At 46.3% G+C, this 18953-nt stretch overlaps 1 protein-coding gene and 1 pseudogene across 3 annotated transcripts in view; one reads left to right on the forward strand and one right to left on the reverse strand.

Annotated features, from left to right (window-relative positions):
- LOC137144297 (zinc finger protein 271-like) overlaps positions 1–12693 on the reverse strand; it is a 58910-nt gene extending 46217 nt beyond the window's left edge. The window contains exons 1-4 of one of the 3 annotated variants that reach the window (XM_067534507.1): positions 12660–12693; positions 8004–8117; positions 7336–7665; positions 5741–7167 (exon numbers count right to left, since the gene is read on the reverse strand). In XM_067534507.1, the coding sequence (XP_067390608.1) occupies positions 6365–7167; positions 7336–7665; positions 8004–8117; positions 12660–12693 (1281 nt within the window). In that variant the 3' untranslated portion in view covers positions 5741–6364. Of the gene's footprint in view, positions 1–5740; positions 7666–8003; positions 8118–12659 lie in introns of those variants that run through there. The other 2 variants (XM_067534506.1, XM_067534505.1) reach the window with 2 other exon arrangements.
- LOC137144291 (zinc finger protein 850-like) overlaps positions 1–18953 on the forward strand; it is a 91106-nt pseudogene that overhangs the window by 28108 nt on the left and 44045 nt on the right.

Consider the following 18953-nt stretch of genomic DNA (forward strand, 5'->3'; position numbering starts at 1 on the left):
GTCAGCAGTTTTAGTGAGGAATGTCTTCCCCATACATGCCCAGTTTATTTCTTTAATGTGATGGCATAAGTTTATGGGCTTGTCTTCACTTACCTCCGAGATTCTGCGGCAGTTGACTGGAGTTATGCAAGCTACACAAAAAACTTATGTAACTCCCATCAACTTCTCTGCTTCTGTTCTGCGCACCATTTTCACTGCACTGCACCGACGGGAACTGTGTTCCCGTTGACACAACGCTACGCTACTTGAGAAGGTGGTCTTAATATGTCAATTTCTGGATCGACTGAATGGGTCTGCACTGACCGCTCAGTCGATCATAGAATCATAGAATCATAGAATATTAGAGTTGGAAGGGACCTCAGGAGGTCATCTAGTCCAACCCCCTGCTCAAAGCAGGACTAACCTCAGCTATATCATCCCAACCAGGGCTTTGTCAAGCCTCAGCTTAAAAACCTCTAAAGATGGAGATTCCACCTCCTCCCTAGGTAACCCATTCCAAGGCTTCACCACCCTCCTAGTAAAAAACTTTTTCCTAATGTCCAACCTAGACCTCCCCCCCTGCAACTTGAGACCGTTGCTCCCTGTTCTGTCATCTGCCACCACCGAGAACAGCCTAGCCCCATCCTCCCTGGAACCCCCTTTCAGGTAGTTAAAAGCCGCTATCAAATCCCCCCTCACTCTTCTCTTTTGCAGACTAAACAAGCCCAGTTCCCTCAGCCTCTCCTCATAAGTCCTGTGCTCCAGCCCCCTAATCATTTTGGTTGCCCTCCGCTGCACTCTCTCCAAATTGTCCACATCTTTTTTGTAGTGGGGGGCCCAAAACTGGACACAGTATTCTAAATGCGGCCTCACCAATGCCGAATAGAGGGGAATAATCACTTCCCGTGACCTGCTGGCAATGCCCCTCCTAATGCAGCCCAATATGCCATTAGCCTTCTTGACAACCAGGGCACACTGCTGACTCATATCCAGCTTTTTATCCACCGTTACCCCCAGGTCCTTTTCTGCAGAGCTGCTGCCCAGCTCGTCGGTCCCCAGTGTATAGCTGTGCATGGGATTCTTCCTTCCTAAGTGGAGGACTCTGCACTTGTCCTTGTTGAACCTCATTAGATTTCTTTTGGCCCAATCCTCCAGTTTGTTTAGGTCACTCTGTATCCTATCCCTACCCTCCAGGGTATCTACCACTCCCCCCAGCTTAGTGTCGTCCGCAAACTTGCTGAGGGTGCAATCTACCCCATCCTCCAGATCATTAATAAAGATGTTGAACAAAACCGGCCCCAGGACAGACCCCTGGGGAACTCCACTTGTGACCGGTTGCCAGCTAGACATGGAGCCATTGATCACTACTCGTTGAGCCCTATGCTCTAGCCAGTTCTCTATCCATTTTATAGTCCATTCATCCAACCCATACTTCTTTAACTTGCTGATAAGAATACTGTGCGAGACAGAATCAAAAGCTTTGCTAAAGTCAAGGTATATCACATCCACCGCCTTCCCTACATCCACAGAGCCAGTCACCTCATCATAGAAAGCAATCAGGTTGGTCAGGCATGACTTTCCCTTGGTGAATCCGTGTTGACTGTTCCTGATCACCTTCCTCTCCTCCAAGTGCCTTAAAATGGATTCCTTAAGGACCTGCTCCATGATTTTTCCAGGGATTGAGGTGAGGCTGACCGGTCTGTAGTTCCCTGGATCCTCTTTCCTCCCTTTTTTGAAGATGGGCACTATATTTGCTTTTTTCCAGTCCTCAGGGACCTCCCCCTGTTGCCACGAGCTTTCAAAGATAATAGCCAATGGCTCTGAAATCACCTCAGCCAACTCCCTCAGCACCCTCGGGTGCATTGCATCCGGCCCCATGGACTTGTGTATGTCCAAGCCTTCTAAATAGTCTTGGACCCGTTCCTTCAGCACTGTGGGATGTTTGCCTCCTTCCCATTCTGTGCCACCCAGTACAGCAGTCTGGGAGCTGATCTTGTCTGTGAAGACAGAGGCAAAAAAGGCATTGAGTACCTCAGCTTTCTCCACATCCTCCGTCACTAGGTCGCCCCCTCATTCTTTAAGGGGCCCACTCTTTCCCGAATCTTCCTCTTGTTGGCAACATGCCTGTAGAAACCCTTCTTCTTCCCCTTCACGTCCCTTGCTAGCTGCAACTCCAATTGCGCTTTGGCCTTCCTGATTTCATTCCTGCACGTTCGAGCAGTGTTTATATAATCCTCCCTAGTCACCTGACCAAGCTTCCACTTCTTGTAAGCTTCTTTTTTGCGTTTAAGTTCGCCAAGGACATCTTTGTTAAGCCAAGCTGGACGCCTACCATATTTGCTATTCTTTCCGCACATCGGGATGGTTTGCTCTTGTGCCCTCAATAAGGTCTCTTTAAAAAACAGCCAGCTCTCTTGGGTTCCTTTCCCCCTCATATTAGCCTCCCAGGGAATCCTGCTCATCAGTTCCCTGAGGGAGTCAAAGTCCGCTTTTCTGAAGTCCATGGTCCGTATCCTGCTGCTCTCCTTCCTTCCTTTCGTCAGGATCCTGAACTCGACCATCTCATGGTCACTGCTGCCTAGGTTGCCACCCACTTCTACTTCCCCTACCAAATCTTCCCTGTTTGTGAGCAGCAGGTCAAGAAAAGCACGGCCCCTAGTTGGTTGCTCCAGCACTTGCACCAGGAAATTGTCTGCAACACTCTCCAAAAACTTCCTGGATTGTTTGTGCTCTGCTGTATTGCTCTCCCAGCAGATGTCAGGGTGATTGAAGTCTCCCATGAGAATCAGGCCCTGTGAACTGGAAACTTTCCCTAGTTGAGCAAAGAAAGCCTCATCCACCTCATCCTCCTGGTCTGGTGGTCTGTAACAGACACCCACCAGGACATCACGCTTATTGTTCTTGCTTCTAAGCTTAACCCAGAGACACTCAACTGACTTATCTCCAGTTTCATACTGGAGCTCAGAGCAGTCATAGTGCTCTCTTACATACAGTGCAACTCCTCCCCCTTTCGCCCCTGCCTGTCCTTCCTGAACAGTTTATACCCATCCATGACAGCGCTCCAATCGTGAGAGTTATTCCACCAAGTCTCAGTTATTCCAATCATGTCGTAGTTTCTTGACTGTGCCAGGACTTCAAGTTCTTCCTGCTTGTTTCCCAGGCTTCTTGCATTTGTGTACAGGCACTTGAGATAAGTAGCCGAGTGGTCTACTTCCACAGTATGAATCGGGAGGCCTCCCCTGCTGCACCCTCCTCCTTCTGCTTTCTTGCGGTGTCCCTATTCCCCACTAACCTTCGGGCTTAGGTCCCCGTCCCCCGTCGAAACTAGTTTAAAGCCCTCCTCACTAGGTTAGCCAGCCTATCTGCGAAGATACTCTTCCCTGTCTTCGTTAGATGAATCCCGTCCCTTCCTAGTAATCCTTCTTCCTGGAACAGCATTCCATGATCGAAGAATCCAAAGCCCTCCCTTCGACACCACCTGCGTAACCACGCATTTACTTCCCCAATGCGACTGTCCCTACCTGGGCCTTTTCCCTGAACAGGGAGGATGGACGAGAACACCACTTGCGCTTCAAACTCCTTAATCTCTTTTCCCAGAGCCACATAGTCCGCAGTGATCCGCTCAAGATCATTCTTGGCAGTGTCATTGGTGCCCACATGGAGGAGCAGGAAGGGGTAGCGGTCTGAGGACTTGATAAGTTTTGGCAGTCTCTCCGTCACATCCCTAATCCTAGCTCCAGGCAAGCAGCACACTTCTCTAGTTTCCCGGTCCGGACGGCAGATGGATGACTCCGTCCCCCTTAGGAGGGAGTCCCCGACCACCATCACCCTTCTCTTCCTCTTTGGAATGGTGGTCGTGGAACCCCCATCCCTAGGAGAATGCATCTCTTGCCTTCTGATCAAACGGGTCTCCTGATGATCCATTCCCTCTGAAGGGTCCTCCAAATCATTCTCTGCCGTAGTACTTGTGCAGAGAGGATGAAAACGATTCCTTACTTCTATCTGCATGGTGGGCACATGGGTTCTCTTTCTTCGGGAGGTCACATGCTGCCAATTTTCTTCCCCGTTCTTCATTTTCGCCTGCCCGGCCTTCTCTGAATCTTCCTTATGCTCTGCCTGTGCCTGATGGAGAAAGACATTGTTTTCTGTAATGCAACGCAGGGTTGACATTTGGGTCTCTAGTCCTTTAACCTTCTCTTCCAATAAGGCAACCAGCCTGCACTTGGTACAGATGAAGTCATCTCTATCCTGGGGAAGGAAGACAAACATAGCGCACCCAGTGCAGGTGACAACAATGGATCGCTCCATCTCCATATCTCTGCTCCGAGAGCCTCCTCAGATGCTCAATGTCCTGCTCAGCAACGTCTGTAAGGCAAAAACCTGCGGTGGGCTCTCTCCGCGGCGAACTCCCAGGCAAACTCCCTCCTTCTCCTTCTGTTAGCCGCCCCTCTGTTCGCTGCTCAGCTGGTTCGCAGCTGGCTGCCTTTTATAAGGCTGGGGCAGTTGCCCCCCCCTGCTCTTACCCCTCAAAGCCCCGCCCCCGCAATTAGCCCCACCTGGATCCAATCAATCCAGAGAAGTCGACCTGATGGCGGCGAATTTGCCACCGTCAATGAAGACATAGGCTAAGTTAGGAACTAGATACAGGTCTGGGTCAGAATCTCCATAAACTACCAGAGGTGGGGTTTCTATTTGAAAATAGTTATTTTTCTGCAGCTATGTCACATTCAGTACTGATTTCATTTTAGACACATTTGATGCACCTACAAATGGTAAGCTCAGCAAAAACATCACATCTATTTTCTCTGCACCTGCATCATTAAGGGTAGCATTTCACAAATTATAGGATTAGCTAGGAGTTATCTTCAGGAGTAACTTCCTGTAGGGCCTGGGTCACAGATTCTTTGGGAACCAAAAATATGGGTATTTTGCCTGGTCTCAGGTCACTTACTGTGAAATACTGTTTCTGGATCATCTGAGACAATATTGACCTAAACAACCGATCATATGTAACACTGTGATCATATGCAGTTAGTTGCACAGTTTGAGGCGTGCTTTTGTTCACCATTTCTGAATGGAGATTGAAAACCACTACTATTTCTTTGTTAGCATGTCCAATTGCTTGGAGTATTCTCTCATGTTGACTGAACTGCACTTGAACTGTCTCCACGTCGAGAAGGAAGACAAGGAGAAAGAAAAATGCAATTAAGGAATGATGGCATTAGCAAAGTAATTTGTCTCAAAGTCCCCAATAAATCTGAGCTACATTCTTTGAAACAAATCTAATATCCACTCATATGACTGAACAGACTTCAGGAAAGAGAGAAAACCCAATTAGAGAGATATATAAGATATAGTAAATTTCAAGTGAAATGAAATTCCAAAGCAGGTTATTTCCGATGACTCAGAATCAGGACAAGAGATTCTCCCATCACATTGTCCTCTGATTCATTGAAACCAGCTTCACTCAGAGCTGTCTCATTATTTTATGGTGTTATTTACAAAATTTTTAACAGCATTACAATGGGGGAAAATATCCACAGCCAACCCTTTCCATAAATGGCTTTACCAATAGAGGGGAAACGAACTCTGAATGATCACACAGGGATAGAATATGAAGAAGATAAACTCTGCATGGCTCAGCTGAAGGTAATAGTCCTGGGGTTATGGGGAAGTAGGGAATTTTTCTGAGTCAGCCTTTATCCTTCCACAGAGGCGGAAATTACTCTTTTTGTGTGTGTCCGTCTTCCTGCTTTTCATTGTATTCAAATACATTTTCAATGAGAATAATACTACAAAGAATAACTGCTGTTTTGCAAGACACAAGAACAACTGTAACCGACAATCTGTCTCTAGTGGGGAACTTGGTGACTCTAACAGTAACTTTGCAGTGGGAGGAACAGAATAAATTAGATGCTCCAGGTTTGTTTAGGCCAAGGAAAGTGATGAAATTTAGGTCATGTCATGAGGAAACAAGCTAAATAACTCGGGCCACTATACATGGGCTATTTGTTTACTGAGAGAATAATTGTGTATTTACATCATGATAAATAATGCTAGCTAACTCCATGGAAGCCATAGTGATGAGGTCCAGACAGATTCTACCTCAATGTAGCTAGATGAGGTCAATCCTATCTCTCCCGCCTGGGGCTGATGGACATTTCTGGCACGAAGGATGCACATTCCCATGACTCATAGGACAGTGGAGCTGATAAAAAAGACCACAGGATCCACCCCAAAGAAAGATGAGCTGCAAAAGGGGGCAATTCATCTGGGGGAGCTGAAGAGATCATGGTAAAGCAAATCGCACAAGCAGCCTTTAAGGTAACTGTGGGAATTAGCAAAAGCACGAAATAATTAAAAAAAAAAAAACCTTTTGACATCCCTAGACAAGGTTTTTATGGTGTTTATCTCCCTTACGGATTCGCTGATGGTAGATAAGGGCAGAGCTCCGAGTAAAGTTTTTCCCACACTCAGAGCATTCATAGGGTCTCTCTCCTGTGTGAAGTCTCCTATGTGTAATAAGGGCAGAGCTCTGAGTGAAGCTTTTCCCACACTCACAGCATTCATAGGGTTTCTCCCCAGTGTGGATTCTCTGATGTTTAAGAAGGGCTGAGCAGTCAGCGAATTTTTTCCCACACTCACAGCATTCATAGGGTCGCTCCCCAGTGTGGATTCTCTGGTGTGTATTAAGGGCTGAACTCTGAGTAAAGCTTTTTCCACACTCACAGCATTCATAGGGGCTCTCCCCAGTATGTATTCTCTGATGTGTAGTAAGGTCTGAGCTCTGAGTGAAGCATTTCCCACACTCACAGCATTCATAGGGTCTCTCCCCAGTGTGGATTCTTTGATGTGTAGTAAGGTCTGAGCTTTGAGTGAAGCTTTTCCCACACTCACAGCATTCATAGGGTCTCTCCTTTGTGTGGATTCTCTGATGCTTTATAAGGGCAGAGCTGTCGGTGAAGTTTTTCCCACACTCATAACATTCATAGGGTTTTTCTCCCGTGTGAAGTCTCTGATGTGTAATAAGGGCCGAGCTCTGAGTAAAACTTTTCCCGCACTCACAGCATTTATAATGTCTTTCCCCAGTGTGGATTCTCTGATGTGTAATAAGGGCTGAGCTCTGAGTGAAGCTTTTCCCACACTCACAGCATCCATAGGGTCGCTCCCCTGTGTGGATTCTCTGATGTTTAATAAGGGTTGAGCTGTCGGGGAAGTTTTTCCCACACTCACTGCATTCGTAGGGTCTTTCTCCTCTGTGTATTCTTTGATGTCTAATAAGGGCTGAGCTCTGATTGAAACTTTTCCCACACTCAGAGCATTCATAGGGTCTCTCTTTTGTGTGGATTATCTCATGTCTGATGAGGCCGGAGCGGTAACTGAAGTTTTTCCCACATTCGGTACATGTATTTTTTCTCTTCCCCCTGAGGTTTCTCTGCTGGGTGATAGTTTCCTTGAGGTCTTTTTGAGCTCCCTGACAATGACTGGATTTACCCACATACTTCCATGATTTATTTCCTTTCTGCATCTCGGGCATGTCCTGACTGTCACAGGCTTTATCCTGCTCATGATTCCTGGACACATTCCTTTTGGATCTTCGTGATAATGTCCCATTTGCTTCCACTTTTTTAGTATCTTCCTGGTGAGGTCTCTGCTCCTCATTCTCGCTCGCCATCCCAGCACCTGCTGAGATACAGAAAGAAACCTCAGAAAGAGGGATGGAAAAGTGGACAGCAAACCTAAGTGCTGGAAAGACGGGAAATAAAAACCAGGAACTGAATTTCCCCAAACTCTTCCCCCAAAGGAGGATCCAAACACTCAGTGGGAAGGGGGAAAGTTACTCCCAGCTTTCCATCAGGATGGGTAGGAAGCCAGGAGTCATATCCTCCCTTGAGGATATGACATCTGGTAGGGATTCATGTGTTTGACACCTGAGCTCAGAGAACTCACAAGGTCTTTGTGGAGAATCCCAGCTCTTTCTTTTGGCCGCTGACAGTATTTGCGCTAGCTTAATTATTCCTCACCTGTGAAGGCACTTCTCAGGATCTTTTTTTCCTCAGAGCTGTGGAGCTCTGGGACCCATGGCTCTTTTCCTTGTTCCAGCTGGGACATCACATCAGGTTTGGAAATTGGAAACCCTGCTCAAGAGAAAGAAAGCACATGAGATTAGGTGAATTCACAGGACGTTTGTCATTAAAATAAAGTTATATTATTTTAACCAAAGCTTATTTTAAACCAATAAAATCCTAGGGTCAGCTCCCCAGGGGCTTAAAAGTGCAGGAGACTCTGCTCATGATGGATTTAACTGCCTGTGTCTCTGTTGGGACTACATACAGCCAGAGATTTATCATCAAAGGGATTCAGAAAACACAGAGGAGGAAACTTCATTTCCCAGAAAGTGAAGGATCTAGCCAGAAGGCAAGTCCCCTTGGAACTGTTTCTTATTGACAGAGAGGTCCAGGGACCAGGATAGAGTCGTAGGGAAGCTGGGACCCATGAACATGGGGTGATGGGGTTCAGCATATAAGAGGGGTTGGGATATCACTGAATGCTGTATTTCAGCAGTATTAGAACATTTTGCAGAATCAGTTAATCTAGTGAATCAAGCTTAATGGGAGGGACTATGAAAATCCCCCAGGTGTGAAGAACACTGGGATATTAGATGCTATAATTCAAGAGAAACCGACTATTTTGTCTGCAAAAGGCACATGCAAACAGTAAGAATCAGGCCATGTGACTTCAGAACGGACAGACTCAAAGATCCAAGGAAAGAGAAGAGAGATTGCAGCTACTGCAGATGAGGATAGGAGAGCAAGACTCTCCATGTCTCAAGAAGTTTCACGACCAACCTAGCCCATTTTCACATGCTGGGGTGCAATCCAGGCCAGTGAGGAGTTGTGTCATCTGTAATCTGCCTGGGTTACACCTGGAAGCAGACCCCAACCTCATTCATTCCAGAATTTTCCCAAAAGCATGTGCTCCGCAATGTCCAGTCTGCTCTACGATGTCTACCTTTTCTGGATCATTCAGAGGAATAATGAGGATGTTTTGCTCCTCTAAAAAGACAAACTACACAGCTTATCACTTTATCACTTCAAATCAAACGGCACTAGGTTGGTTTAGATTAGAAGTAAAACAATTTTTTAAACAAAATTAGACAGGATTTTTAAGTGAGTTAAAATATAAAGGATAGAGTCAGAAATGGATACAAGCAAATAAACATGAAAAAAAAAATTTCTAGAGACTAAGATTTAACAAAACTTCAGTCCTGGTTACAGGTAAGACTCTTTTCACGCTACTTTCCAGCAAGATGGCTGACCATCTCTTTGGTCAGTATCTCCCACAGAGTTCAAAGGGCTTAGTTCCTTTGTCTTCTTAAGTGAAAGGTAATTTGGGTTCGTGGTCCCTCACTTTCATAGTCCAGTGAACCTTTGAAATGGATTGGATGAAGGAAGTCCCATGATGGTTTCTTCTACCACTAGTGTTTGCTAAAGTTCAAATTGATCCATTCCACAGCCAAGAGCCGGGAACCAGACAGAAGGATGAAGAGGCATAGGCCAGGAACAGGGCGTGGTCTGTCTCCGGGATCTGTCTTTTTGCACAGGTGATTTCCTAGGGCTACCTCCAGGATTAAATAGTAGGTCTGGGTCAATCAGAGGTCATGGAAACAGCTGCTGGTCATCTCTACTGTGCACAGCATTTCCTGCAGTGACTGGTCTCCCAGGATGTGCATTGACTGTGGCTCTGCCACGACTGCCTGGTAGTAGCATGGAAGTGCCTCTTACCTGGAACTCCAGAGACCCACATTTGTATCCCGGTAAACGTCATGTATTGCCTTTTGTGACACTCTCCATCTAAAGACAACACCCTAGAAACCCATATTCACCAATGTCGTGTAATTATGATATGTGCCATCCAAAGAAGGCCTTGTGTGGTTGTGACGGACGGTGCCTAGGACTCCCCCGAAAGAAGTGTGTTTTGGTACAACTCCTGTCCCGTGCAGGCCCCGAAGTGTCGTGCTGGGCAGCAACACAGTCCTGGAGCCCCTCTGAGTGTGGCAGGACTCAACCAGCAGCTGTGCAGGGCATGAAAGCCTCTGGTGGGGAAAGCAGTGTCTACCTGTGAACTAAAGATCTGTAGCCTGCTGGTACCATCTCTCAGGGTGAGACATTTCTAGATTCAAATCCTATTAGAATTTAGATTGTGTTATTTTTTTTCCTTTGGTAACTATTTCTAATCTCTTTATGTTTACAGCTTACAATCACTTAAAATCTATTTTTCTGTAGTTAATAAACTTGTTTAATGTTTTATCATAACCCGTACATTTTTGAGTGACGTGTTTTTAGGCAATCTTTACTCCGATTAACAAAAGCCAATGCATGCCTTTCTCACATCGGGGGGAAAGCGGACTTATTAATGAACTTGTGCTGAACAAATCTTTGTCCTGTACAAGACGGTATTATCTTGAGGTGCATTCCTGTGTGATTAGACTTGGAGAGCTGCGTGGAAACTGGCTGGGATCTGCATCCATGTTTGCTCAGGGAGAGCATTCTAAGTAACTCAGCTGGGTGTGTTGCACTGTCCGCTGTTCTGCTGAATAGAACCTCACTGTCTCCGATTAGATGGGGCCCCCTGACTCTCACACCCTCCATGTAATTGGGAAGTTATTACAGCAGAGCACCAGCTCTACCATAGCTAAGTTCAACATTATGTTCTGTTTAAAGATCAACTATTCTAATTGCACTAAAATCCACAGGCTTACCCAGAATCTCTTGAAATTTGCTACTCATCATGGGGGTGCAGCCCACAGCTAGTGGTCCAGATATGGGGTTATTTGATTGACAGTTTCCTGAGATGCAGCCCTCCCTAAAAGCAGATTTTGACACAATCACCTGGAGCTTATAACTTTTTTTGCACACACCTGGGGCTGAAACAGTGGTTCTTATTGTCCTCCATCAGATCTCAGTCACTTGGCATTTCTCAGATAGCACATGGCACCCACTGCCTCTTTGGGAAAGCAGTACTGAAAAAGTTAACTGCAGAATTCGGAATTTCAGATTGGCATGAGGAAAAGTGCGGGGTCAAAAGAGACTGAAGTACACATGAAGACTAAGGTTCTTGTTAACAGCCAGAGGGTTTCCAGAAATCTCTTCTCACTGTAACTGCTTGGTGCAAGAGAATATGCTGTGGGTACTGAACTTGAGTTATGCCCATGCCTTTGAGCTTGTTCTCTACCATGGACACCTTTCAGACAATATGTGTTGTGCAGTTTTCTTGCACTCTGAAGGTGTTCCTCTTGAAAATTTTGCCATCTGATACCAAAATTTCAGGGTTAAGAACAATGTTTTAAAAGGCTCTAAAATCCAAGTGCAGACTCTGCTGACCTGGTCTGCTCTTAAATGTTTTGCCAGTATAGCTCTGCTGTTTAGAGGGTGCGAAAAATCACACCCTCCTTACTGACATAGCTATGATAGCAAAAACTGTAGTGTAGATGCAGTTATAGTGGCAAAAAAAAAAAGCCATTAAAAAACTAAAAAAATTAAATGTCCATAAATTACATTAATGTTGCCCAGAGCTGACTCATACCCTTCCAGCATCTGGACAGTGGCTAAACTTTTATCTCTAAAAACTAAGAAATGAAGAGTTAAAATATATGCCAACCCTACAATGCAACCTGAACTCTGCCTATTCCCTAACCCAGGAGCTGGAAATAACCACTGGTAATAATTCAGCAAAGTGGTTCAAGATTAATAAACTGCCACAGGACATGAAAGATTCTCCATCTTGTGACATCCTCAGGTCAAGACAGGAGGCCTTTCTGGAAGAAGATTTAGTCAAACACAAGGTATTCAGGTCAATACATCAGTAACTGGACAAAATTCTGTGGCCTGTGTTATAGAGGAGATCAGACTAGATGACCTAATAGTCAATTTTGGCCTTAAAATCCATTAATCTGTGTAATAGATACGAGGAAGGACTAAGAGAACATTCCCTTGTTTGAGTTAGGTTCTACAGATTGGAGTACCAGCATTTATCTGCATGCCCTTCCAGCCATGTGCACCGTGTCTGCTGCAGCTGTAATTGAATGGTGGAGGAATTAATTGCAGCCATTTAGCAGAGCTCCGACTGTGGTATGAAGAGAGGTGCATGTGAACCTTGAGGGACCCTGTTTGTCCCCTTTTGGTGCTGAGTGTTTTGAATTGTGTCAATAAATGAGCACAATGATATGTTCTTGTCCTGGAGATAGCAATCTGGTGGTGTATATGCTAGTGACTGGCACGGCTTAGTGAGGGGTATGTGAACGCAATGACTCAGAAGGACACCTTATAGTGAAGGGGCAGGGGTGGTAACATTTTGCAAGTCTGAGGTGGTTTGTGTGGGGTAGACTCAGTGTTTGAGTGTCAGGCACGTGCAGGCAGCTTCTGTTCTCTATGCCAGACCTAAACCCAAATTTTACCTTAGCAAAGAGAAGTTGTTAGACTTTGTGCTACACAGCTCCTCGGCTTTGTTCCCGAAGTGTTCTGTGGCAAGGGATGGCACAGTGCTACTATGTGTGTCATTGCCACGTTGGGGTGTTGTTGAAACAGGGCAGAACTGTGGTTTCATTTGTGCGGGGAAGGTGACGTGTATCTTAGCTCTTCATTTCCTCTTCTAATAACCCAGGGGACAGGGATCCTTACCCAACGAGGCCACATTCTCACAGTTCTCCTGCATGATGTCTCTGTAGACGGCTCTCTGGGTGGGGTCCAGAAGAGCCCACTCTTCCTTGGTGAAACACACAGCCACCTCCTCGAAGGTCACCGGCCTCTGAAAGAGCAAGAGTCCAACACTCAGCACCCGCTGCCCCAGTGACAATCCCACTATTCATGTGGGAGAAGAGCGAGTCAAATAGATGCTCTGGATGGCTCACAGTCAGCGGAGTCCCATCCCCACCCTGCTCAGAGCAGCCAGGAAACATCAGGGTGCAGGCAGAGAGAGCCCCTTGTCTACCCAGCAGATAGAGGGAGGGCAGGGGTCTTCACATTCATCAGATACCTACTAGCCAGAGACTGATACAGGAGATCGAGCACCAGCAGATTCCCTGCTAGGAATACTAACACCCTCCTCAATGCCAGCACCTGATGTGAGGGGACGGATCGTGTCTTCCAAACCACGCTGGTGCGTGCCCCCTTCATGTGTCGTAACAGCCCCTGGATAGTAGATTCATGCTCCAGTGGTGGGTTTCTGGTAAGTTTCCCCACACCAGTCCAGAGGATTTGTTTCCTGTTACATGCATTAGGGAATTTCTACCTCCCCCCCTGCACTCAAGCTTTGTGAAATGTGGGCCAGTCTCCTGGATAAACCTTACTGAATTAAATTGCACCTTATTTAATTAAGTTTAATATCCTTGGATCCACGGCAGGAAAAATGCAATTGTTTATGTGATCACATAGGACTGTAAGTAACTTTTCTAGGAAATGTTACTAATGGAATCCGTGGCGAACTTTTAGGAACGTCGAAGGACTTTTTGTAAGCATGTTAGGCCTGGGGTACACGAAAAAGTTAGGTTGACCCAATTTTGTTCCTCAGGGGTGTGAAAAATCCACATCCCTTGAGTAACACAGTTAAACTGTTCCAACCCCCACTGTAGAATTCTTCTATTGACTTAGCTACTGTCTCTCAGGGAGTTGGATTATTTCTGCCAATGTGAAAACCCCTCCCATCGGCCGAGGTAACGTCTATACTGAAGTGCTACTGTGGTGCAGCTGTGCCACTGTAGCGATTCAGGTGTAGACAAGCCCCAACCTGACTAGGTTGCTGGGAAATCCTTGCGGCGAGGGGGGCACAAGTGATCCACTCCTGAATCCATCCTTTTGAAGATGTGCCCTGAGCGGAAGCCCATTGTCTGGCTGATTACATCGTCATGGTCTCCTCAAAGGCCTGAACGGGATAAATGAGTGCTTCACAGATTCATGAATGTCTTGCTCACCCACCACAGTCCATGTTGGAGTTGGTGTGATCTCTTGTAAGCTTATTAGCAAGCGGGTGGGTTCTTTAATTGGGTTCAATGCGTTTTCGCTGTAATGCTTTCACCCTTAAGAATAAATGTACTTGCTTAGTAACTTTCAACAATTGACAATGAGTCTCTGAAGAGAAAGCAAGCAGGCCTGTTTAGGCATTTCTCTTGCAGGGGGAGAATTACAGTATAGACAGGAATCTGTGCATCCTGGAAATACCCTAAGCAGAAGAGAGCGAGGACGTGGCTTCACAATGCTGCTCCGTCGGCACTGCAGCCCTTGATGCAGTGGCATCAATTGAGCAGGTCTGGTGAAGACATGCTCAGTCGAAGGTCGAGGGCTCTCCCATCGACACCGGTACTCCACCATGACGAGATGCATAAGCTGTGTCGATGGGATAGCCTCTCCCGCTGACAAAGCATAGTGAAGACAATGCAGCTAAATCTGTGGCAGGCGCGCAAGTTACGTTACTTAACCAAAGTCCACGTACCTTACTTCGACTTGGCCACACAGTGAAGACAAGATCCGAGATGCGCGTCTCTGCCGAAGCCTGGAGCCTAGAGTGGGTGCCTGTAATGGGATCTGTTTACTAGCAAGCCATTTGATCACATCCCCACGAAGGTACCAGAGTTGCCCGTCATGGAGGCAAGCATCCTGAGCTGCAATGAATAGAGGAAACAAGACGTGCTATAAGAGGGAGAGTGCAGAGAAGGAAAGGGAGGCCTGGGATAGCAAGGTAGTCACAGCCCTTAACCAGGCTGCCTCAGAGAAAAGAACCAGGAGAGTGAAAGATATTGCACACCCAAAGGTTTAATGGAAGGGGAGGATCCAGAAATTTTGAGCTGATTAAGAGCAAATGAAGGCGGGTCACTCAGGAGACACTGATACCCCTTAGAGACCTCACACCCACTAGGCGGTGACAATGTTATACCCAGAAGTGGGATTGCAGTTAACCAGCCCTGCAGAAAAGGGAAGGAAAAAAAAAAACCCACCCCCTTCTTTTTTCTAGATGTACAAGGGCTACAATGGCTGGCTGACTCACAAGCACAACAACAACATTGACAACGTCACTGAAGGCAACTGACTGCCTTCACTGATGAGATGACTGGCTCTGTGAATGTGGGGAAAGCACTGGACGTGATATACCTTGACGTTAGCAAAGCTTTTGATACAGTTTCCCAGTATTCTTGTCAGCAAGTTAAAGAAGTATGGGTTGGATGAATGAACTATAAGGTGGATAGAAATCTGGCTAGATCATCGGACTCAACGGGTAGTGATCAATGGCTCCATGTCTAGCTGGCAGCTGGTCACAAGCGGAGTGCTCCAGGGGTTAGTCCTGGGGCCGGTTTTGTTTAACATCTTCATTAATGATCTGGAGGATGGGGTAGATTGCACCCTCAGCAAGTTTGCAGATGACACTAAAGTGTGGGAGTGGTAGATATGCTGGAAGGTAGGGATAGGATACAGAGTGACCTAGACAAAATGGAGGATTGGGTCAAAAGAAATCTGATGAGATTCAACAAAGACAAGGACAACAAGGACAGAGTCCTGCACTTAGGATAGAAGAATCCCAGGCACAGCTACAGAGTGGGGACCGACGGGCTATGCAGCAGTTCTGCAGAAAAAGACCTGGGGGTTACAGTGGATAAGAAGCTGGATATGAGTCAGCAGTGTGCCCTGGTTGCCAAGAAGGCTAATAGCATATTGGGCTGCATTAGTAGGAGCATTGCCAGCAGATTGAGGGAAGTGATTATTCCCCTCTATTCAGCTTTGGTGAGGCCGCATTTGGAGTATTGTATCCAGTTTTGGGCCCCCCACTATAGGAAGGATGTGTACAAATTGGAGAGAGTCCAGCGGAGGGCAACAAAAATTATCAGGGGACTGGAGCACAGGAGTTATGAGGAGAGGCTGAGGGAACTGGGCTTGTTTAGTCTGCAGAAGAGAAGAGTGAGGGGGGATTTGATAGCAGCCTTCAAATACCTGAAGGGGGATTCCAGGGAGAATGGAGCTAGGCTGTTCTCAGTGGTGGCAGATGACAGAACAAGGAGCAACGGTTTCAAGTCGCAGTGGGGGAGGTCTAGGTTGGATATTAGGAAAGCTTTTTTCCCTAGGAGGGTGGTAAAGCACTGGAATGGGTCACCTAGGGAGGTGATGGAATCTCCATCCTTAGATGTTTTTAAGCTGTGGCATGACAAGGCTCTGGCTGGGATGATTTTGTTGGGGTTGGTCCTGCTTTGAGCAGAGGGCTGGACTAGATACCTCCTGAGGTCCCTTTCAACCCTCATCTTCTATGATTCTATCCATATAGATACAGAATCCCTCAGATTTTACAGTTTTTCTCTCATATAATCAAATATTTTAGTTTTGACCCATTTTCTCCCCAGTTCCCAAAGACTGATATAAAATACCCTAAAATTTTGTCCAATTTTCTCTCTTCTGATCTATTACTAATTTCATGTGCCCTGAAATTTTCCCCTGGTTCTCAAATGATACAATATGAACCCAACACAAAATTTCCTCAGACATCCCCCTTTTCTCAAATTCTTCCCTCCTTGCAGTGATTCGGGATGAATAGTGACGCGAGAAACATGGCTGAGGATGAATGAGGCCAGAATAGTTTTAAACAGATCGGGGCGGGTGGGGGGTGGGATTTAACCTCCTTTCCCTTTCCCTCTATGCCCCTCGATAACCACGATCAGGATTCAAGTTTCCCTCCAAAGTTCGTGAAGTTTTGAAGGCAGGATAAAAGCAAACTCTGGGGCGGTTTTCTATGAGCAACAGAACTTTCTCTGCATCTAGTACCACTTCTTGCTGGCCATTCAGACAGGCAGAGGGAACCCTGGGCGATGCTTCTTTAACAAAACAGAGGGCATGGAGACAGTGCTTAATTTGTGACAGTGCTTGCCAGAGATGAGCCCCAGCACCTGTAGGTGGGGCAGTTCATAGTCCCGGCACCTCTGGGCTTGCTGCACCATTTATGAATGTAAAGAAAATTGCCTGAGCCGTGGAGCCACTGTCATTACAAATTAAGCACTGCTCAGAGGAGACAAACTAATTTAGAAATTTCCATGCCCCGTTACTGACAAACAATTGTCATCCTGGATCCACCCCAGAGGTGGCTACATCTCAGTGCTGATGGAGGCAACGTGTGACAGACATCATTCATCGTGGATTTTGGGATACTTCAGGTGGAAAGAGGTGATGGGAAAGTGAGGGGTTAATACAGTAGCATGGGGATACTCAGCCACTCTGGGCACGGCCTGGGGCAACAAGAACCCAGTTACACGCAGATTCACTCCCCTTGTCCTGTACCTTCTGGGGAAAAGAAAAGGGTCCAGCCACTTGTCCTGTTAGCAGCTGGCAGGCAGGCCTCTGGCTTTGAGAAATATGGGGCAAGTCTCTTAAGTCAGCATCCATTTTAAAGGAGATAAAGGGGAAATCGAAGTGATTCTCAAAGGAGGGGAAATTCTGTTCATTGTGGAATTTAACCTGTGCAGCCCCCAGTGTGAAGAACGATTCAGGGCAGCAGATTTCCTCCAAAAAAGGAGAAGATGTCACAATTCAAAAACATGAGGAACCCCTCCCCCGCCCCAAATCTGAAGAGATTTTTATTCAACATTTGATAACTATACAGCAAATGGAAAAACTGGAGATCTCATATCAATGCTCTGTAATGAAAGAGAGAAGAGTGGATGGCTGAGAATTTTTGGATTAGTTTTCACAAATCAAAAAGGGAAAGGGGGAAATGGGAAAGTTTTTGGATCAACAGTCCATAAGAGACAAAGAGGTAAAATCGGAGTGAATTTCTAATCTATAGTTGATAAATAGAGAGAAAAGGGCAATATTTGCAAGCCTTTTATATCACGAGCCAAGAACTTGAATGTCTGAGGAAATTTTGTCATCATGTTTTATAATTAGATAGCCAGGGGAAAATTCCAGGGCACATGAAATTAGTAATAATGAGTAGAGAGAATATTGGACAACATTTTAGGGTATTTTATATCAACCTTTGGGAATTGGGGAGAAAATGGGTCAAAAGTTAAATATTTGATTATATGAGAGAAAAACTCCAAAATCTGAGGGATTCTTTATCTATATTGATACAATTATAGAAGATGAGGGTTGAAAGGGACCTCAGGAGGTATCTAGTCCAGCTCCCTGTTCAAAGCAGGACCCACCCCGACCAAATCATCCCAGGCAGGGCTTTGTCAAGCCTCACCTTAAAAACCTCTAAGGATGGAGATTCCACCACCTCCCTAGGTAACCCATTCCAGTGCTTCACCATCCTCCTAGGGAAAAAGCTTTCCCTAATATCCCACCTAGATCTCCCCCACTGCAGCTTGAGACCATTGCTCCTAGTTCTGTCATCTGCCACCCCTGAGAACAGCCTAGCTCCATCCTCCCTGGACCCCCCTTTCAGGTAGAATCATAGAATCACAAAAGATGAGAGTTGGAAGGGACCTCAGGAGGTATCTAGTCCCACCCCCTGTTCAAAGCAGGATCCATCCTTACTAAATCATCCCTGCTGGAGATTTGTCAGGCCATATAATCGGGAAGAAAAGGAGAACTGGACAGAATTTTATCCTTCTTTCAGGAAAGTTTCCTGCTTTTCTTCCCTGTCCCGGGATAGCCTGGCTGCACAGAGATAGCTCAATCTACCACCATTTCATCCTACCAATCTCCAGCTTATTTCACATCCCTTCCCTTCCTGACACCTCTGCCTCCCGACACACAAAGGGGGCCCAATTTCTTTTCCTTGCTTCAGGGGCAGATCCTGAGCTGAGCTGCAGAGCAGCAGCTTGGTTTGCAGCTAAGGCCCTTCCCCGCAAATGCATGAAAAGAACAAGCAAGCAGCAGATCTGTCGGTGCTGCAAAACCTCAGCATCCCAGAGCCCTTTGTGCAAAGCCACTTTCCTGCCCCACAGTCTCTCTCAATTACCTGCAGTCTCTGGCGCAGGGGTTGGTGTTGGCTGAGCC

Source organism: Emydura macquarii, unplaced genomic scaffold, assembly GCF_026122565.2.
Source record: "Emydura macquarii macquarii isolate MOO-44397 ecotype Brisbane River unplaced genomic scaffold, CSIRO-AGI_Emac_v2 contig_3450, whole genome shotgun sequence".
NCBI classification, from domain to species: domain Eukaryota; kingdom Metazoa; phylum Chordata; order Testudines; family Chelidae; genus Emydura; species Emydura macquarii.